Source organism: Salvia hispanica, chromosome 1, assembly GCF_023119035.1.
Source record: "Salvia hispanica cultivar TCC Black 2014 chromosome 1, UniMelb_Shisp_WGS_1.0, whole genome shotgun sequence".
In the NCBI taxonomy this organism is placed as follows: Eukaryota; Viridiplantae; Streptophyta; class Magnoliopsida; order Lamiales; family Lamiaceae; genus Salvia; species Salvia hispanica.
In genome coordinates, this window is record NC_062965.1 from 12,899,344 (window position 1) to 12,922,481 (window position 23,138).

General features: G+C 33.7%; 2 protein-coding genes across 2 annotated transcripts; both read right to left on the reverse strand.

Annotated features, from left to right (window-relative positions):
• Positions 1-1,047: 1,047 nt before the first annotated feature.
• On the reverse strand, positions 1,048-3,723 carry LOC125202612 (U-box domain-containing protein 4-like). The gene is made up of 2 exons (XM_048101052.1): positions 3,334-3,723; positions 1,048-2,204 (listed from the first exon to the last, which is right to left on the reverse strand). Exons 1-2 carry the CDS (start codon positions 3,624-3,626, stop codon positions 1,352-1,354), a joined length of 1,146 nt encoding a protein of 381 aa, XP_047957009.1. The 5' UTR covers positions 3,627-3,723; the 3' UTR covers positions 1,048-1,351.
• A 13,954-nt stretch (positions 3,724-17,677) lies between these two features.
• Positions 17,678-19,043, reverse strand: LOC125202056 (putative transcription factor bHLH086). Its single transcript, XM_048100375.1, has 5 exons — positions 18,516-19,043; positions 18,331-18,441; positions 18,172-18,237; positions 18,025-18,090; positions 17,678-17,936 (listed from the first exon to the last, which is right to left on the reverse strand). The coding sequence occupies exons 1-5, from the start codon at positions 18,957-18,959 to the stop codon at positions 17,814-17,816; spliced, it is 810 nt and encodes a 269-aa protein (XP_047956332.1). The 5' UTR covers positions 18,960-19,043; the 3' UTR covers positions 17,678-17,813.
• Positions 19,044-23,138: the final 4,095 nt, after the last annotated feature.

Genomic DNA, 23,138 nt, shown 5'->3' on the forward strand with positions numbered 1-23,138 from the left:
TGATTCAAATATCATGGAAAAAATCTGATGATTTTTTTATTTTTGCAACCCTAATATACTTTTCATTAGTGATTTTTGCAATCCTAATTGTTTAACTATTTTTTTCAATAGTTAAGCCCGTGATTACAGTTTCAAATTTCGAGCAGAACCAATAAAAAATTAATTTGCAAATTCTGATTTAACTTTAGAAAAATGATACCAGATTCCTAAATTGGAACCACCAGTTCGATTCGCAACTAAACCGGCGATCCAAGTGTAGCCATGCTCTCTCACTACACTATTATATAAACTAGAATTAAGCCAATATTGGAGATAGGTTTCATCTTTTAAAATTTTTGTTAAGATAGAGTTTTAGGTGAGTTAGAAATTCGTCGGTGGCTTTTAGAAATAATAATTATACATTATACTTTAATCTAATATATACTTTTCAATTGATCAATTCATACGTTATGTGGGGGCCGGAATTCTCCACTAACTACTCTAACCGTTTGTCTCCACCCGCCAACTTTTTTTGTTTGTAAATATTTCCACACACCAATATATGTTTGTATGAAATCTATACCCACTAGTACCCAAAAACCTTTTGTCGGGTTATTTTACTAATCAAAATTTGCAAGACAAATTAAGATTTTATTTAATATTTTTACAATTTTAAAATACAAAGCTTTCATAATGCACTAGTATTTCTGAAAAGCAAATCTTTATTCGTAAAGGGCTTGTGGAGATGACGAAATAAAACAAGAGGTGAAAAGTTAGTTGTCCCAGAAATAAATGCAACTTTCTTGAAAGTGTAACTATCCCATGACTAAGACCACAAATATCTACAAAAAATTATTGGATACAAAAAGGTTAACAAACTAACATGAAGAGATCTCATGTCGCATGATTGCCTCTCAATTTTCACCTCAACACTTTTATCCAAACTTTTTATCTCAAATCGAAACTGCATCTGAATTAGTATAATGTAAACTAATTTCCCAAGAACATCAAGCAGCTTGTGCAAAACCAATCATTTATGTACTTTCCAGTAAAAAGTTTACTGTAATGTAAAAAACTATGTACCAACTGTATAGTTTTCAACACACTGTTTTACAAAGAGAAAAATAAAAACAAAAATAAACATAGACAAGTTTTCTCACAACTATAACTAAAATCAGTTTATTAACACTTACCAATCACCAAGTACCCAAACAGAAGGCCTGGACTGGCATTCGTGCATCCTTTCCTTTTCTTCTCCTCTTTATTTGCTCGCATTTATTCATCCTTTGTTCCTGTGCAACCGAGAGTATGGTGGTACAAACACCAACAATCGTAATGGAGCTTTTGAGAGTGAAGTACACACATCCGTCGATCATTTAGTTGGAACTTCAGAACCGCAGCTGTTAATAGGTAGATCAGCTGGGGTGCATATGAGCGCCCTCTTCTGCAAGTGTCGTAAACTCTGCTCCATGCTGACTTGTACCATCTCAGCGAGCATTTGTTTTGCTTTTCCTAATTGATCCTCCCCTTCAATCTGAGATATTATGTTGCACATGATGTTCTCCAGCGTGTCGGGTTGAAGCTCAGACCTCGGATATGGAGTGTCCCTCAGCAGACATAAGAGCATTTGAGCTTTCGGTTGGGACTTTGGCGTTCCTTGAACAGTTAGCTCAAGAAGCCCGGGGATTACTCCTTCTCTAAGTATTGGTTCTCTATACTTTGCACGGTTGCTCTGGCACATGGTCAAAAGAGCTCCAACTGTGTGTTCCCGACTTTGCAGTGACCCACTCTCGAGGACCTCTACAACGGCAAGTATGCCCCCCTCTTCAGATGTGAGGGCTGCTCTTCCTTCCTCAAAACCCATCAAAGAATCTATCAAAGCAGTGCACTTTTCCACGGTTTTGGAAGACTTTTTACAGGACTTAAGCAAATTAACCAATGGAGGAATTGGATCCATTTGAAGGATCTCGTTGAGTGTGTCTGGATGAGTAGATAGGTTGTAAAGAGCCAATACGGCATCATATTTAGCTTGTGAACTCCCATGTGCCAAAATGTCTACAAGCAGCGGAATTGCACCAGAAGCACTAATGATCGGCTTGTTGATAGGATATGCAGACAGAGTGATCAAGGCTGCAGCTGCGTGCTCTTGTAGAGTAACGTGCTCAGACTGAAGGAAGTCAATTATTGGTTCTAGTGCACCAGCTTCCATTATTTTCACTTTGTTTCTGAAAATATATACACAAAGGTCAATCTCTATGTTCAACACAAGTGAAACACTGAGCCGATAAATCACAAAACTGAGCGCAATGACCTCTTGATTCAAAAAATTATGTTAACCAATGTTCATCACAATAGTTCAACCAAAGGGAAATACAAAGGGACCATATAATAATGTTACACTTCTAAAGCTAAAGAGTGGAAATACAAAGGGACCCTATAATAATGTTACACTTCTAAAGCTAAAGAGTGGAAATACAAAGGGACCCTATGTAATTTTTAAAAAACCAAATCTTTTGAGTTTGAGTATAGACTAAAATAACAAGTCCACATTGGTAACAGATTATGAAACGAATCAAGCTAGCAGTTACAAATAGAAAATGATTAGTTTATAGGGAAGAACCTAATCCATAAGATAGCTTAAAGAGGAAGACTAAAGAAAAAGGATTAGACTACACCACCAACAAAGTTATGGATTTTAAGAGGAAAAGGATTGGACGGGAGAGAAAAAGTAGTAGAAAGCAACACACAGCAACAAAGAAAAAGAAAATAAAAGAGGAAAAAAGATGTTGCACCTAATAATTTATCTATTATTTGAACATAGAATATGCTTCCAGCGGCTGAGTAATGTTTCAAAATCATTAATTAAGCTCTCTGCGCTTTTGCAATTACAGGAATATTATTCGATTAAAATTATTCTTCTCAATCGAAAGTATAACAACAGAGCATCTTCGAGAAAGATGAATCGTCAAAAGAAAGTATACATATTCTTCACAATAATGCGAAACAACCGAAATCTGCAGGTATAAATATTTTAAAATTTCATAAAAAAAAAACAATTCCTGGTTTGTAATCCAATTACAGAATCCAAGGAAAATGATAAGAAAACCGAAAAGTAGCGACCTCAGAATAACAATAGTAACGAATAGGCAGCAAGGAATCAAACTTTTCACTTTCCGTTGATTATATTACTCCTACTATATAATTATAGATTTGAAAAGTAAAATTCGCCTAAAACCTAAGCGTTCAGCATCTGAAATCCGCATATTCCAGTAATCCAAAATTCAGTAACCGCACAGATTAATTAAGAGACTAGGATTAACAAAAACGATTTCAATTGAGCTCGGTTTCACTCACAAATCGTCCTTGACGGCGAGATTGAGCAGCGCGGCAAGCGCGGCGACGTTGGCGTCGGCGGATTGGGAGCGGAGCATTTGGACGAGCGGCGCGATGGAGACGGAGAAGTGGCGGCGGTAGCGCTGCGAGGTCTTGGTGAGGCGGCGAATCTCCCTGGCCGCGTCCATCCTGGCGTGGAGATCGTCGGAGTGGAGGAGGAGGAGCGTGTGGCTGACGGTGGAGGAAGGGCTCGAAGCAGCAGCGGCAGTATCGGCGTCGGTGAGGTGGCAGTGGCTGCTATCTTCGAGCGCCATCTTCACTCTCGATTTTGGAGAGAGAGAAAGAAAAGATTTGCAGCGGTTGTTGTGGTTGTTAGAGATAAAGAGATGATAGAGAAAGTATTTGGGAGTTCAAAGTAATTATGATAATTTGGATTGGCGTTAAGCAACCGTTACTTACTACTACCACTCTTCACCAGTAATATTGTAAACTTTAATCCAAATAAATTACACAATATAGTATCTATTCATAAAAAATAAGGTCATTTAATTCAAATTATGAACAATATTTATCATATACAAATTGTAATTTTCGTTGTTGATTTCAAAATGGGAAATAGGATCTACACAAATTTCTGAAATTTGAATTCTACGACTTCTATGGAATATGCGTTACTAATATAGTAATGTGCATCTATTATTGTTTATGTGGAACACACAAGGTACAGCTACAGCGCCTATTGATTTTCCTATCCATTTAAAATATTGTACTCTCTCCGTCTTAAATTAATTGCTACGTTACATTGACATAATACTGCAATTTAAGAAAATTATTTTTAGAAATAATAGAAAATAAATTAGATATTTATTTTTTATAAAGAAATATAATTTTAATTGATTTTGAATAATCTAAAATAGAATAGCCCAATTAACTTGGAACCATAAAATATTATTACAAGTAAAAAAAATTAAACTGAATTACTACCATGTGCGCATTAGTTACTTTATCTTTCCCTTCAAATAAGATGTTTCCCTATCCAACTCGAGTTATTATTATCGTAGATATGAATGGAGGATTATTATTTCTTTTATTAAAAACTGACTAACTTATTAAATATGTAAATTGAAATAAATCAGCTTGAAAAATTTTCTCTTTTTTATCCTTTGACCAATTTGAGATCCAAATATTATGAACTCTAAGTCTACTACTTTATCAAAGAACAGTCATTTCGAATTATTTGAATATCACTTCTAAGACTAAAATAATACTATCGAAAATTGAAAAAAAAAAAAAAACTATACTAATATTTGGTACTCTCTCCGTCCGCGAATAAGAGTCCCGTTTTTCCATTTTAGTCCGTCCGCGAATAATAGTCCCGGTTCACTGTTACCATAAATGGTAATAGGGTCTCTCTCACCTTCCACTAACTCATTCCACTCACATTTCATTTAAAATTAATATATACAAGTGGGACCCCTATTCTACTAACTTTTTTCCACTCACTTTTCTTAATATTTCTTAAAACCTGTGCCGCCCATGAATGAGACTCCTAATAGCGGACGAAGAGGATAGTAACCAAAACCGAATCTAGCAATCGAATGTAGCAATCGAATGGTGTGATAGTAAAAGCACCCCTATATTTACATTTCTTGCATCTAGAAATAAATTAAAGAGTGATTTTGTGGATGCAAATGCACTAAGAAAAGAAATCGTGTTGAATCTTCTAAAACACATCTTAACTATGGTAGATCCACCTTATAATTCCCATCTTAATTTTGCTGAATACACTCAAAGAGTACTAGGTATAGTATGTGTAAATTTGCCATAATATTCAAATTTTATCCAATTGTTTGTATTTATGTATTAAAGTAAAGCTTTCTCAAGAAATGGAGAATGAGACAAGTTTAAAAGACTACCTAATTGAGACTGTGAATCACGCGCGCCCAAATTAATTATTTTGGTCCATGATAAATAGCTAAGTGCAGCCATTCAAATGGAACATTAATTGTTTGAAAAAAAGTATCCTACAACAATTAATGCCTACTTTTTTAGTTTGTATTTTCTTTTTGTTCATTTCTTAATTAGTCAACACAAGCATAATTATTTTTTAAATCCGTTTTCTTGTTGACGGTATTACTTTGGATTAGGATTCCATTTGATATTTGCATGAAACAAAAACAAATAAGCAAATAAATATGACGTGTCTAATACAATCACGAATGATTGATTATTTGATTACTTAGATAGTATTAATTTAATAAAAATCTGAATCCAATTGACAAATATACGTGTGTGGTAACGAGAGTTATCCATGCATTCGGCCACGTATTCTTTGTCCAATATACCATTTCCCCAATATATAAGCAATCACATTAAAATATTACTAAAATTGAGCATTGGATTTATTTTTATTAGTTGTGTCCATTTATCACTTTACTTCGTCACCATAATATATTACTCTTTCCGTCTCATTTTAGGAATCTCAATTTACTACTTTTGAATATTCCACTTTAGAAGTCTCGATTGGAATATTCTATAATTGGTAATAGGCTCCACATTCCACTCACCTTTTTCACTCATATTTTATTATAAAACTAATATATAAAAATATGACTCACATTCCATTATTTCTTTTCTCCAATTTTCCTTTGTATTTTTTTAAAACCCGTGCTAAATTCAACCGGAACTCCTAAAGTGGAACCGGGGGAGTATTTTATACCGTATATTTAATGATTATACGAAATCTGATAAAAGTTACAAAATTTACGAACTCTGAACTTCCACGTAGGTTCTAATTACTTGTCACGAATTAGTGGTTCAAAATAGAAAAATTAAAGAATGCCAAATGTTAGGCGAAGGACCCTCTACACTTAGTCTGCTTAAATTTATTATTCTAAATTATATAAGTATAATTGTTATCCAATTCTAAATGCTTGGTTAAAATGTGAATAATAATTTTGTAATTTAATATAAAATGTTTTGAAGCTGGCATGCATCAAACAGAATTTGACTGGCATAGTGCGTGTTCTGATATAATTGCAGATTATAAATGAATATAAAATTAACATAAACTTTCAAATGAAATTCGTTATTGGGCCAACTATTACGCCTAATTTTTCATATTCTGAAAGAGGATGCATGCATGTTATACTACCTTCGTCCCGCATTAACTGTCATATTTATTTTTTTCACTGACTTTTATAAAAATAATAATAAATAATTAAAGTAAAAAAATAGTAAAATAAGAGAAAGAATAAAGTAATAGTATAATTTAATTGTCTAATTATCCTAATTGGTTAGTTTCGTATTGGCATAGTAATCCGTCAGTTAATTACTTTCATACTGGCTTAATTATTAAACCGACAATTCACTGATAATTACTTTTAATTTGAAAATGACCGATAAATTCTCTGCTAATTAAAATTTTGTCGTATATATTATGCATCGGAAAGTTTGCATAAAGGAATATAGCTAGAATTATAATATATTTTTCGAGCTATATATAAAAGTATTTTCATAGGATATCTGACCATGTGTGATAATGTGAATATTCTTGATGGTCCCATTAATTTTGACTGATTTTTGCAGCCCCAGAAATATTCACAAAATGTATAATTCATAGTATTGAATTATTGAAACGTTTTTCATTGAATATTTGGCACAAAAAGAATGACTTGTATGCTTAACTCAAGCAATGACTTATATAATTGGAGCATTATCTATGACATATCATATCAATTACTACTAATATATAGTATAAATATTACGCTTGGTACATCACTAAAATGAAAAAAATGACTGAAGCAACGTGTGTGTAAAAATATTTGTGTGAGAGAGAGACATAACTGGGCCTTTTGCTTTCATTTAAAACTTTCATAATAAGGCAACATAATTGGGCCTTTTTCAGCCCTAAATATTGGAACAATAATTTAAGGAAGTACTTCCATTCACAAAATAATGTCGTATTTTATCATTCTGAGACATCCTTAATTTAAAATCTCATCTTATTTTAATTGAAGTTATGCTAAATTATTATATTTATATTTTATTATAAAATTAATTTATACATAAATTTATGATCCATGCACGTTCCAATAACTTTTGATAAATTTAACTCCTACTATTACTTAGATACAGTACATACGGGTCCTATTCTAATGCTTATAGCACCCTAATCCAAAATTGAGACTAAATCTCCACCCTTAGATTTTAAAATGAGTGGATGAGATTAAAGCTCACAAATCTCAATAAATAGTAGACAAAATATCAACAAAAGGGTAATATCGTCATTATATTATCATATGATAATTTTCGTGGGTGTTTTTTTATATCAACATTGTGTATTACAAATATCAACAATATGACATTAGAATATCAATACAAGGACAAGAAAATATCAACACATTTTTATTGAGATTGGACATGCATAATATTGAGATTTTGCCTACAATATATTGAGATTTTTTGTTGCATTTGTTGATAAAAGCTGCTTATCAACATGTACGAAAATTGAAATATAATTTATCAAATTTCATCACCCAAACATCGTCGGAATATATGTAATTGAAATCTCGTTGGAATCCTTATTAATTTATCTTTAATTGGATATATTTTTTGCGAAAAAATAATTTAAATTGAGAGAGTTACGTAAATTTAAAGATTTGAGATGATTTTGAGGAGAGAGAAAGTAGTTAGTTATAATTACTACACATAGGATTTGACATTAATACCCTTTTAATTTAATTAATAATTATTTAAATTTAAAATATATTACACTTGGCATTATATCAAGATCTCCTAATCTAATGGTTAAAAATTTGTCTCAATTTTGGATTGATAATTAGTTAGCAATTAATCACCACCCCAGTACATAAATATTATAGGCCAACATCTTATTTTCATAAATGAATTGAAAATACTCTCTTCGTGCCAAAAAAAAAAATCATTTTTATCATTTTAATTCTATCCTATAAAATTAGTTTATTTTTATTTTTAGTAGTAACATTTTCTTTCGAATGAGGTGGATCCTACTCACCTTTAACATAATATAATGGAGTACTGACATTTTCTTTTACTTTTTAAATTTTATTAATTTTGTATTAAAATTCATATTTCCTCCATCTGAAAAATATTGTCCATATTTGACTTGGCGTGAGTTTTAAGAAATGTGAAGAAAAATAAGTAGAATATAGACCCTACATTTATATATTAATTTTATAATAGAATGTGAGTGTAATGAATTACTCCCTCCGTCCCAGATAATTCGGGTCACTTTGACTGGGCACGGGTTTTAAGAATTGTAATGAAAAGTAGGTTGAAAAAGTTAGTGGAATGTGGGTCACATCTTTATATATTAGTTTTATAATAAAATGTGAGTAGGAATGAGTTAGTAGAATACGGGGTCTACTACCAAAAATGGTAAAAGTGAAATGAGATAAATTATGTGGGACGGACCGAAATGAAAAACTGGGACGAATTATGCGGGACGGAGGGAGTAGTTGAAAGTATGTGGTTCATTTACCAAAGATAGAAAAAAGCAAAATGGACAATTTACGGACATACTAAAATGACAAACTGGACAACATTTCATGAACGGAGGAAGTATTATTTCCAAACTTCCTTTTTTTTGGGACAGAAGGAATGCAAGACATGGTCATAAAATTAAGAACTCGACATCATGGACGAACTCAACTTAAGACAGAAGCATCACCTTTTGATTATAGAACTATTGTTTAAGGTAATCATCACAATTCACAACACATGGATATATACCAAGTTATGGGTAAGATGGTTTTCCACACCACTCTGTTTCCCATGTTCCAAACTTAGAAATACTATTTTTTTTTTACTATTTTCTTCATTCTCTAAGACAGTCTACTCTGCACGTGCATTGCTGACTTCCTATATAAATTCTGATAATCTTATGCAAATTCAAATACACTGTAGCATTACTACTTAAATTACTGTATTAACAATAATATAAAGTAGAGCAGATCTCGCTGTCTAAACCCACATGGAATTCCGGAATAAAATTTATTCAACAATTTCGATTCAATCATACATACAAATTAGTTGTGCTACACCACCAATCTCGAGGTTGATTTTTCTTATAGTAAATGTATAATTGACATACAGATAATGACATCACGTCTGGCCAGTCCTCTTTCTTTTACATAGCATTGAGAATTATTTTTTCCATCCCAGGAGTCATTTTTATTATGGACACGAATTTTAAAAAATATACTCCTTCCGTCTATAAAAATTCATCCCGGTTTGATTGGGCACGGGTTTTAAAAAATGTAATGGAAAGTGAGTTGAAAAAGTTAGTGGATTGTGGGTCCTACTTTTGTATATTAGTTTTATAATAAAATGTGAGTAGGAATGAGTTAGTGGAATATGGGGTCCACTACCAAAAATGGTAAAAGTGAAATGGGACAAATTTTGGGGGACGGACGGAAATGGAAAAATGGGACAAATTTTGGTGGACGGAGGGAGTAAAGAATAGTGAATTGAAAAAGTTTGTGAAATATAAGATCCACTTTTCTATATTTATTTTATAATAAAATATCAATGAAGTGAGTTGGTGGAATATATGCCTACTTACCATTTATGGTAAAAATGAAATGTGATCTTGATTATGGGACGACCCAAAATGGTAAAGTGTAACTCTTATTGTATGACGGAGGGAATATTTTTTTTAGTTTCACATTACAATTGAGTTATTTTTTTTTTCTAAAACTTATTAGTATATCTTACTTTATTTTTTTCATGCATTATTTTTTCCCCTACTTTATTATTTAATTATTTTTTTAATTTCTATTTCTTATTTTACTTCATTCCATTTAATACTAAATATTTATTCTTAAAATTATTTTGCAAAAAATGCATTACCACTAATGAAAGGAGGAAGTAATAGACATCCCACCAAATAGTGTAAATTGAATTAAATCACTCATCGGTACCACTGTCATAAAGCATGTTACTGTCATAAAGCATGTAACATACTATGATTGAAAAGACATGATACATGATTGATTTGCGTAATACCCCCCTCCCCCCTTCTCATAAAAATGATGCATGATATGACATGAAAATTAAGACAAAATGGATAGAGTAAGACGGAGGAGGAGAAGAAAGTGTTAGGTGATAGTGAAACCCATATTATTATTATTGTTTTGATGGTGATATAAGTTGTAAATAACTTGATATATAAGAGTAATATATTGTGATAACTTTCCATAAACTAAATGCCCTTAATTTTATGGGACATACAAAAATGAAAAGTGCAAATATTTTATAGGACAGAATGAGTAGTAAAATTAATGAAAATAGCCCAAATTAATAATTTAAAAGAATAAAATAGTCACAAAATAGTGCAAAATTCTAGAGATATTATTATCAATAATAGACATTTCATGCTATTTTTTTTATTACGGGGACGTCAAAAGTACAAATAGCAAAATATTCGCTCGTGCAATTTTCATTATAAATCGTAAATTGGGGATTTGTTTTTTAGTATATTTAAATTAGTATTTTAATTATAATAAAAGATGACTTAATAAAAGACATTTAAGTAACTAATATACTAATTAAATAATTTAATTCTTAATAACATAATATAAAGGATTTGAGACGAGTAGAAATAAAAAAAAGTGCTAATATGAGATAGAGAAACTATATGTCAGTTATTTCTCTAATATCTATACATAAAGCAAATTAGTCATTTTCTGACCCAGAAGATATTGGTTTGCTAGTACAGATAAGTTGAGGTATAGTTTATTTCAGTTTCAGTGTACTTGATATGATGGAATTACACATGTGTACATGTTTGTATATATCGAAGCAACACAATCTTTATCGAGATTCGTAACTCATGCAATAAGATTTGACTTGTTGCAATAAGAGAACGCATATCACTTAATAAATGTACTCATTCCCTCCCAAAAAATTTATCATCTGTTTTTTTTTTCTCTCTTTAAAAATTTATCCCCTTTTATTTTTGCTATTTTTAATAGTGGATCCTACATTCCACTAACTTATTCATACTTACATTTTATTATAAAACTACTTAAGATTGTCCTAAGTTATTTAAGTCATTTCTATTTTTTACTAAAAAACAAAATATCTAATCTCACTTACTTAATTCTTTCTTTTACTTTACTCTCTCTTCTTTAATTCTCTCATCTACTTTTTTTAATTCACTAAACAAAATTTTTTTAAATCTCGTGCCAAAAAGAAATGCATCAAGTAACGTGGACGAAGGAAGTATATAAAAGTAGTGGACTCACATACCACCAACTTTTTCAACCCACTTACTATTACATTTTTTAAAACTCGTGTCGGATCAAATAGTGACGAATTATTAAGGACGGAGGGAGTATATTTTTTTAATTTATTTAATAAAGAATATCATAGTATTTTTTTTGAAAAAAGTTCTTTATTACATTAATTTAAATATTTATTTCGTTCTTGAAAATTTATCATGAAATTTATCACTTATTTTCATTTCCTTCCGTCCCTAAGAGCATCGACAGTAACCAGCGCTAGCCAGGTCGCTAGCCGAACTATTGCAACCGGCGAGCGCGGAATCGGCGGGAATTTCGGCGAGCGCTCGCCAGTTCTCGGGCGCTGGCCGATGCGCTCGCCGAACCGCTCACCGCCATTGTAGGCTGGCGATCGGTGAGCGATCGGCCAACGCAATTTTTTTATTTTTTATTTTTTTAAATTTACGAAACACTGTATAAACGCGATTTTCACGTCATTTTCATTCACACCACTTGTTTTGACGAGTTTTCTCTCTCTCTTAATTTCTGTACAAGAACAACAACGCGAAATGAGTTACGCGCGTGGTAGTAGTGGTAGTGATGAGGAGTACGAACGACAAATGAACGAAGCATTGGAAGCCTATACGAAGGGTGAGATAGACCGGATGCTACAAGGGGATATGCAGCCGGCGGTACCTCGACCTCCACCTGTTGTCCACCGCCGAGCAGTGACTCCCCGGGATCACGCCGCTGCACATCAGCGGCTATATGACGACTACTTCGCAGAGCGACCGCGGTTAACGCCAACATGTTCAGGCGGCATTTTAGGATGCTGATAAGGCTAATTTCATGCATCAGTAATGTGCGAAAAATGTGATAATATGCTGGGTCTAACACGTTTCCTAAGCCAGGTGTGCGAAGAAAATCGCTAGATCAAGGAAGTACTGAAGGAGATGGTCTAGCGAAGGAAATGAACAAAGTGAGCAGAATTTACAAGGGGAATTGGCGTGACAGAGGAGTCAGTAGCTGAGGGCAACAAAGTCTTATCTATACCTCGCTGGGCCCCACTCAAACGCCTATATATAGAAGAGCATGCAACTCAAGGAGGGGATTACTTTTTTACTCTTCTTAGCTCACACACTTTACACACACTTGGGAATGGATCTGGGGTAGTCGGGAACGGAAGGTTATTTTCTTAGAAATTTCGTGGTTGGCAACACCGTCCGAGTGTGGGCGAAGATACAATTACTTTTAATTTCAGTTGTTTTGCTGGTCTTTACCGTCGAACTTCACTTTTGGGAGTCGACCTTGCTGTGGATGATACTTATTTGTCTTTCTGTTTGTTGATCTGCATTTAGCAGCCAAATTTCAAGTCAATTTGCATAGATCTCTCTGCTGTTAGTTTATTTCTTCAAGTGTTATGTCGATCTCTGTTTATTTTGATGTTATGGTGTTTGATATGGAATTTGGTGATAGATCTGTGGTTATTTGAGTATTCGGAGTTCCTAGTTTAAATCTAACGTGATGAAGAGTTTCTGTTGGTTGGAGTTCATGTCGGACGCTTGGATCCGGAGTGGATTTAGCGTCTGAGGTTGGATTCGACGTGTGGAAAGATAGTTGTTTATGGATTCTGTTTTTTTTCTTCTTGTTTTCTGTTTCGCTTCGTCTAGAGCATGCAAATCTATTAGGTTCTTCGTTGTTTATGCATTAATTTGATTTAAAAGTCAGTTGCTCTGTTTTAATTTCGCTTATGTTGAATTTCTTAAGAAGTTTTACGCAATTTGGTTGTAGAAGACGATGTCGCTGTTAGTTAGTACGAGAGTTAGTTATTCTGCCAACTTTTCGTTCGTACTTTGCTTTTTCAGTCATGGTCCCCATAGTAGGTTTATTTCCTAGGTCTAGTAGAGAAGTAGTTTTCTTAGATCAAGTGTCGAATAGTTAATTTCCTTTACCACGTTTTTTCATGATTTTTGCCTAGGTCTAGCTGTTAGCTTAAGAATTTTTAAAGTTTCCCAAGTCAAGTTAATTTTGTTTTTCCTCAACCCAAGAAAATGTGTGGCAGCAGCCAACACCAAAAACACACCCAAATCCTTGAACATGAGTATTACGCATCCTTCTCTGTGGGATCGATCCCTACTTCCCTATACTAGGTTTAGTAAAGTGGTTGAGGGTTTTTGAAAGAAGTGCTCTGTGTGTCCGACGACCGGGATACCTTGCGATCAACGAGTTCCTAGACCACGTGATCTAGTGGATTTGCTAGATCTGGGAACCTGTTATTCCCTATTTGAATACACGCGCACACAGAACCAAAGGGCTTTTCAGATGCACATGGAGCTGTTTATGCGTATCGTTGACGCTTTGGAGCGTCGATATATGTGCTTCCGCTTCAGGCACGATGCGGCTTGCTGATCCGGCCACACCCCTATTCAAAAGTGCACTGCGGAAATCAGGCAGTTGGCCTACGAAGGCGCGACAGACATGTGGGACAAGTACCTCCCCATCGGTGAGTCGTCTGCCCCGAAGTATCTGAAGCAGTTCTGTGAGGGCGTCGTTGAAATATTCCAGGAACAATATCTTCGAAAACCTACCCGCGGAGACTGTTAGGATCTGATGCAGATGGACGGGGAGAAGCATGGGTTCCTGGGGATGTTAGGCAACATAGATTGTATGCATTGGGAGTGGAAGAACTGTCCCGCTGCCTGGAAGGGGTTCTACACCACCGGCTATAAGGGAAAGAATCCCACGATGATCCTCGAGGCCGTAGCTGATATGAGCTACTACTTGGCGGATGGGATATATCCTAGGTGGCCCGTCTTTGTGAAGATGATCAGATGCGCAAATGAGGACAGAAAGGCCTACTTTGCGGAACGCCAGGAGTCGGCGCGCAAGGACGTGGAACGCGCATTTGGTGTGCTCCAGGCTCGATGGGCGGCAATTAGGGGTCCAACGCGTTTGTGGCATATCGACTGCATTGCTTCTATAATGTACGCCTGTATTATCATGCACAACATGATAGTCGAAGATGAAGGTGTACAACTGACTAATTGGACCAACGACGATGAAGCCGGTCCAAGCCACGACGTGGCCACCCCCAACGTATGAAGGGGTGTACCTCACGATGAAGAGTTGTGGGCGCGGAGGACTGCACGTCGATAGTTTTTTTTTTGTTTTATGTAATTTTTTTTAAGTAATGTAATTTCTTTTATTATGTAATTTGTTTTTAATTCCGCATTTTGTGTTTAATTCCGTAAATTTAATAGTTGTTTTTTTAATAGTGTTGATGATGTGGTTATCATGTGGCTAGCCTATTGCTTGTCCAGTTGCTTCAGAAATTTTAGTGCTGGACGATGTGGCAGGAAGAGAAACAGGCTAGCCTATACCATTGCAGATGCTCTAAAAATTTGTCAACTTTCACTTTTACTGTTTTTGGGAGTGAATCATATTAACTCATTATCACTCACAATTTATTATAAAATTAATATATAAAAGTAAGACTCAAATGCCACTAACTTTTTCAACTCAGTTTCTATTACATTTATTAATATCCACGCCGAATCAAATGATGGGAAATTTTTTAGGGACAGAGAAAGTATAATATTGTCTTTCCACTTAACACACAAATTAGAGTGTAACACACAAATTAATATTCTCGTATCATTACCAAAAATATGTCTATTATATATAGGACTGAAGTATTTTTCAACCGCAACTTGGACCAAGTGTTACCTCTAAATTCAAATAGATTTACTTTTGAGAATTTAGGACACAAGGTTAAACTATATAATTCATGTGAGTGTATAGTTATCATAATTACACATACTCCATCCGTCCCACATAATTTAATCCAAGTATTTCATTTTGGGCCGTCCCACATAATTTGACACACTTCACTTTTACATTTTTTATAGTGGACCTCATATTCCACTAACTCATTCATACTCACATTTTATTTACTTTAAAAGTAGGACCACATCTCACCAACTTTTTCAACTCACTTTCCACTAGATTTCTTAAAACTCGTGCCGGGTCAAAATGTCTCAAATTATGTGGGACGGAGGGAGTATAAATTTACAGCTAAAATATTTCAAAATTTAGCTCAACACTAATAGACACTCGAAAATTTGCTATTAGTCCAATATAAAATGGTGAAAATGGCTATTATTTTATTAATTATATTGTGTTTACTTAAATTTATGCAGTATATTTGACAAACAAAAAACGAGTACTCTTTTCGTTGAACGCGACAAATTTTTCTTCAACTCAAAATTTTTAATATTCCCAAATATTATTTGTATACAGACAGAAGTACAGTAGTACAACCTCACAGCTTAAATAAGTTGTAATGGTACAACTAAGATTTGTGTTGTATTTGCAATTAAATAATGATTAAGAGAATTTCTAAATACTTCCAGCATGGAACAAGGCATGTGATCGCCCATGTGACACTTAATTAATTAATCCTCATGTAGGTATAGCCCCGTTTCAATATTAGTACTATTAGATATAATCATATCTAGAGATTATTATCGAAACGATATCATAAATTAAGAAAACAAAACATCAACAATACAAATGTGACATATTTTTTTGTCACAAGATATTCCCAAACAAATCCAAATTTAATAATTTTTGTAGCTAATGTTAAAAATTGTGGAACAGATAATTACAATTAAACCAATTTTATCACTAACTTTTTCTACAATTTACTAGTTAAAATATGTACTTCTATTTATTTTGGATTCACTACTCTTTCACGATAGTTAATTACCATAATGGAAAACATATTGACAAACATAACAACTCATGTAATCATTAGTTGTGTTATAGAGTATTTATGGTAATTGATGGTGATGAATATTATATAATTGCTGCAATGAAAACGAGAATGCCAGCAGTTCATGAGCTGAGAATGGTTTCCTTGTCGCACGGGCGTCTCTAATGTGCATTAATTCCTTCCAATAATAAATGCAAATTATATTCGTCCACCAACGAAAATGACAATTTTGTCGTATGATCAAATTCTATAATGTTAATTTAAATTTAAACAAAGTATCATATTGATGTACATTTTATTTATTTTCAGAATGAGTCTGTCATTAGATTAAGAATAATAATATAAAATTCCCTCACAAAAACAATTACGCTATGATTAATTTATAACATATGATATTTTTTAATGTACTTATATGGAGTATAAAATAAAATTTTAGTACTCTAGTCAAAATGGGAACTTGTGAGTTGTGAGTTGTGAGCTTCCCCAGTTAGAAAAGGCGAAGCATTTATTTAATAAATTTAACTTGTCAAATCAAATAAATTCACTTTTTGAGAGAGAATCTTATTTCAACATTATAGCTTTATTTAATAAATTTAAAATTTTCAAGCAATTTTTTTTAAGAACTACTCCAATTACAGTTCAGAAGAAAATAAAAATGAAGAAGTTAACAAATAGAATCGTCAAGTTAAGAAGAAGTTTACAAATTAAGTAGTTTTAATTTTCAAAACTTTAGCACTGACTTGTTTTAAATTTTGGTCCCGTCGCAGTCGCTGATCTCATATATCGGAGTACTGTATTTAATTAATTCTCAATATGAAGAAATGAAGAAAATGTGTAGAATAATTTCTGACATAATATAGCCTTTTCCCTACTGCATCTTTAGTCCGAAACTTGGTTCTGATCATTTCACCTTATATCAATCAAGATTAATTTAACTCAAAATAATACTGTAGTTGCATAATTTGCAAATCCCTATATATGACAAGAAGGAAATTATCAAGATCGAGATATTATTGCAAATCCCTAGCTATATATTTTGCGGCAACAGACAACTAACATCATCTTAATTCTTAAATACAGTAAAATTTAGCAAACACTTAAATCATAGTACTATTAATTAAGCTTCAGATATTAAACGCGTGTTAAGGAGAAAAATTCAGTTTAATCACTAGGATTGAACTTTATTTAGTATGATACGTTGCTATATTAATCGGTCAAATTAGAATTAAAAAGTGATAGTACTATATTTTGGTGTCATCAAATTTCTTGTCACATTCAAAGAAGAAAAGGCAAGAACAAATTAAGTACTACTAATAAGACCTCCATATATAAAGAAACCATTCATCATGTTCAAGATTAATTGCATTCAAAACTTGTTATTTCATAGAGTGGAGACCACATTTCAGGCTCCACTCAATATAATACTACATGCTTAAAGAGAAGGAAATTTCGCTGGTGATGTCTCATTTGGAAGCGGATTTCCGGTCTCTTTGTGATGCAAGAATTGCATCAATAGCTTCCCGAACTTGTGACAGGTCCGGTGCTTTCCCCCCTTGCGCCGGCCAAAATTCATCAGTAGCCAATACCTGCTCGTTCAAATTCCAAATCAATTCTCGAACCATTATCAATCTCTGGTCAATTTAGGGTTCATGATCGATAACATAATAATCGTACCTTCACTTGCAGCTGAAGAAACTTGACATAGCTGGTTGCCTTTTCTAGCATCGTAACAAGATCAACCTGCACGTAAAATTATAGGGTTAGAGCTGAAAATTTACTAAACGAAAAAAAAACCCTAGAGATATTTTTGTCTGAATTTACCTTGGAACCGTTAGGAACGAGTTCTTGAAGTATCTTTAGGCGTTCGCTGATCCGTTCCCTTCGATTCTGCACCATCAATATCAATTGTTAATTAGCTAGTTAACTAAAACCTAAAAGCGTTACTCGAATTTCTTGATTATTATTATGAAATAGTGAAACCTTAGCTGCAACACTTTGCGGATCTTTGGATTCCGAAGCAGCCTTGGTGGGTTTGGCCTTCTTTGCAGCAACAACGCATTGTTTCTTCTTCGCGCCTTGCAGATTCTCTCCCTGCATCAACCAATTAACCTACCAAATTCAGCCCGTGATCACCAGCTATTTCAATTATCTCAAATTTGCATTACCGTAGAAGGGCGTTTGTTGCTGGCTGGTTCAATCTCCACACCACCATTCGTAACCCCGCTAGCCTCATGATCGTTGAGCCACTCCCCCGCCCCGTGATTATTCGAGCTAAGGTAATGCATCATTTCATGATCACCTTCCCACATGGGGGGATAGTGATCTTGCTCTTCGTCCCCCATCAATAATTTCCTTGGCATCACTCGGTCGAAGCTGAGGAACGATCCCGCGTTGGCATGGATGAAGTTGGGCTTGAAGGTGATGACGGAGTTTGAGTTGGTGCTGCTGGGGCTCGAGACCGTGGAGGAGTTGCTCATCTTGGCTGCCTTCTCGGGGCTCTCGGGCTCGTACGAGTTTGATGGAGCGTGGAGCAAGGACGGGCCACCGAAGTCTTGGTCGTAGAAGGCGCTGGCTTGGATTATGGCCATGGCTGACTCGTTCTGAGCCATCTTAATTTGATGAATATAAGGAGAGAAAGTAGGTTGCAAAATGTTGATGTGTGATGAAAGTTTGTGGATGGTTAGGTGTATTAATAGTAGGGTTTGAAATTGGGGGAAAAATAAGTGGATATTTATTGGGATTGTGATGTTAGCTGGCAATTGGGAGTGGGAAATGAAGAGAGTGAGATTGGAAGGGTAAATTAAATAACTAATTAATATGAGCAGCAGAAGTAACGGCGCTTGTATCGGCATGCGCACGTCGATGAGATTCCCATATAAGTGAGATTAATTCATTTCTAATTGAATGGGAATCTCTGAAACTTCTTTTCCTACACATTTTGATATTGTTTCTTACATTCCCTTTGGATTAGTCATGACTCATGGCTTTTGCAATTTCTTAAACATTCCATGTAGGATTACAGCCTAATTTTGTCAATTGCAATGCATTTTGGAGTTATCTCTGATCATCATTTACAACTCAGTACGTATGAGATCGAAGAAGGCATAAAAAAATTGGCCAATTAATTAATATTCCCTCCGTCATGCAATAGGAGTCCTATTTGGATATGACATGAGTTTTAAGAAACGCAAAGAATAGTGAGTTGAATAAGTTAGTGAAATATATGCTTCACTTATATATATTAGTTTTATATTTTTAATAAAATGTGATTAAAAGAAGTTGGTGAAATGTGGGACATATTTACCTGTTACTCCATCCATCCCATTATAGATGTCACACTTTCATTTTTTAGTTTGTCCCACAAAAAATGTCACATTTTCATTTTTAGAAAAAGTTTCATCTCACATTAATATAAAAATTATATATATTCTCTCTCCATTTAGCATACAATACAAAACCTCCTAAAATCTCATGCCGTTTCACAAGTGTGACATCTTCTATGGGACGGAGGGAGTACCATTTATAATCAAAATGAAATATAACTCTTATTAGTTATGGGATAGACTAAAATGACAAAACGACTCTTATGGTGGGACGAAGTGAGTGCATGAATTAAACATGCTACTTATATACTACTATAGTAATAGATTAAAAAATTTTAGTTATTGCTTGTATTAAACAATTCTAACTGATTACTAATACTATAATTTGAGGTATGCTGAATTTTTCTTAAAAATATTCACGCTTTAAACTATTTCCAAAAATTAAGATAATCTGTTTTATGGAATCAACTTAAATAAATGCCTATACAGCATCTCATTTGTTAATTATAGCTTGTTATTTATAAAAATAATCCTACTCCCTCCGTCCCCAAAAAATATGCACTTTGGGTTTGACACGAGTTTTAATACAAAATTAGTAGAGTAAGAAAGAGGTAGAGAAAAAAGTAATTAAACTACTGTTAGTGAAAAATATGTCCCACCTCATTAGAGAGATAATAGTTTTCAAAATTAGAAAGTGCATATTCTTGTGAGACGGACTAAAAAGGAAAGTGTGCATATTCTTGTGGGACGGAGGGAGTATACTTTAATAATAAATTTAATATTTGATGGCAAAAATCTTGAACTCATTTTTTAGTGAATTTTCACGAATTCGGTTCTCTCCAAAATTGAAATCAAATTGGTTGAAATTTTACTATTAAGACCTAAGTTCATTATTATTGCAACCAAATGTTAAGTTCGTAGAAAATAATACTGGAGTACTAAATTGTGTGATTTTATAAATCAATATCTTGGGATTTCGGTACGCAAGATTATATCCCGGATTAAATATGTATTAGTGTGTTTGGTTCATGAGATTCAATCTCACAATTCAATCTTAGATGGATAATCCTGGGATAATTAATCATAGCTAACCCCCCATGACTAAAATAAATAATTTCACAATCTTATCCTAGATTGTATCTTGGTATTATTTTATCTAGAAAATCGAACACCACCCTAAGGTAATATTAATGGTTGATTTTATAAATCAATACCGGAGGAGTATTTTTTTTTTGGTCATAGATTTTGAAAGTATTTTTACAAAATTTTTAAAAATGGAGATATTTATGTATTTCTTTCCATGCATACAAATATTTGATGAATCTCATTCGAATTGTGAGAAGATTTGTATCGAATGGAAGACCCAATTTCTCAATTGGTGATATTATTGTATTGTGAATTAACCTTATCGAATTTTCTATTTGAAATACTCCCTCCGCTCCGCATAATTTATCATCATTTGATCCGGCACAGATTTTAAGAAATGTAGTAGAAAGTGAGTTGAAAAGTTAGTGGCATCTGAGTCTTATTTTTATAATTAGTTTTATAATAAAATGTGAGTGAAAATGAGTTAGCGGAATATGAGGTCCACTACCAAAAATGGTAAAAGTGAAAGGTAACAATTTTTAGGGACGGACGTAAATGGAAATAAGTGACAAATTTTCAGGGATGGAGGAGTATTTGTTACACATTAAGATAGTTGGCAAGTAATAATAATTAGATGAGCTAGGAACCACGGCACAACTCTTCACCAAGATCGCCGGAGCTTAATCGGCCAAACCACCGCTGCCGCCGCGGTGTCAATCCTTTTTCTACCGGAGAGATAAATTGTTGTCATTACTTGTATCAGTTTTCAGCTGGGCCGTTATCTTCAACAAAAATGGGCCGTTAAGTTTTCCACTACATTCAAAAGCCCATTATTACGGTTTTGTTAGTTTTGTAGGCCAATTATTTTCATTGAATGTAAAGTATTAGTCCTTCCGTCCATAATAGATGAAAATTTTAGAAGGTATTATTTTGTATGCTAAGCTCTCATAGAAAATAAATATATTTATATTAATAAGAGAGGATTTTTTTTTTTTAAAATGAAATGTGTCATCTTTTGTGAGACAAACTAAAAAAGGAAAGTGTGATAGAGACAAACTAAAAAAGGAAAGTGTGATAGTTATTATGAGACGAATGGAGTAATACAATTGATTTTTTCTATGATTTACGCACCTGTAACATTAATTAGGATAATTGGTATATGAAATGAAATACGCGAGAGTAATAGAACTTACGAAAATGGAATGGTAACGACCAAGGAAGCCTTGAAGTAAATTTAGTTCTAAATCATTTCAAATTTGGAATTAAGATAATTGTTAATTTAATCGATACTCCTTTCATTTCAAATCAGGAGTCACGGTTGAGTTTGAGATGACTTTTATGAATTAATAATGATAGTAGGTGGAAAAAGAAAGTGGATTGTGGATCTTATTATTATATACTCCATCTGTCCCATAAGAATAAGGGTATTTTCCATTATGGGATGTCCCACAAAAAATTATAAATATTAATGCTACAAAATTTTAAATTTTTGTACATCCCAAAATTTTATACTCCCTTCGTCCCTAAAATTTTGATACCATTAAACTCGGCACGAGTTTTAAGAAATGTAATAGAAAGTGAGTTGAAAAAGTTAATAGCATGTGGGTCCTACTTTTATATATTAGTTTTAAAATAAAATGTGAGTGAGAATGAGTTAGTGGAATGTGAGGTCTACTACCAAAAATGGTAAAAGTGAAAGGTGACAAATTTTTAGGGGGATGGAAAAGGAAATAAGTCACAAATTTTCACGAAAAGCGATTAAGGCGCTACTTGGTATGATGGAATGAAATGGTGGAATGGAATGTGATTCCTACTTCCATTCTATTCATTTGCTTGGTGTGATGGAATGAATGAGTGAATGGATCAAAATGCAAAGGAAATCCAAGGAAATTGATATTTCATTCCTATCTTCATTCCATTCCATCCTCATTCCATTCCATCATACCAAGCATGACCTTAAGAAATTTTGTTGAAAAGTGGGAGAGAGGAATAAAATAGGAAAGATATGAAAGATAAAGAGAGAGTAAAGTAGATAGTGGAATAAAGTAAAAGCGTTTAGATGTTTTATTTTTTGTTAAAAAGAGAAAATGACTGAACTTACTTGGGACATCCCACAAAGGAATACCACTCAACTTAGTTGGGACGGAGGGAGTACTATATACTCGTTATTACTCTAATATAATGTGGATCTCATTATTATAAACTCCCTTGTTGTTGTAGATGCCACAAAAAATTTTCTAATCAGGTCGAAATGATGGCGAAGCATCTTCATATTGCGCAAGGGCGTTCCTCGGTTTCGCCTTGTTGTATTCTTCGGTCACCCTGTCCCAAAATCCTTCCGACATTGTTGGATTCTGACTATCAAATCCTCCAAAGTGG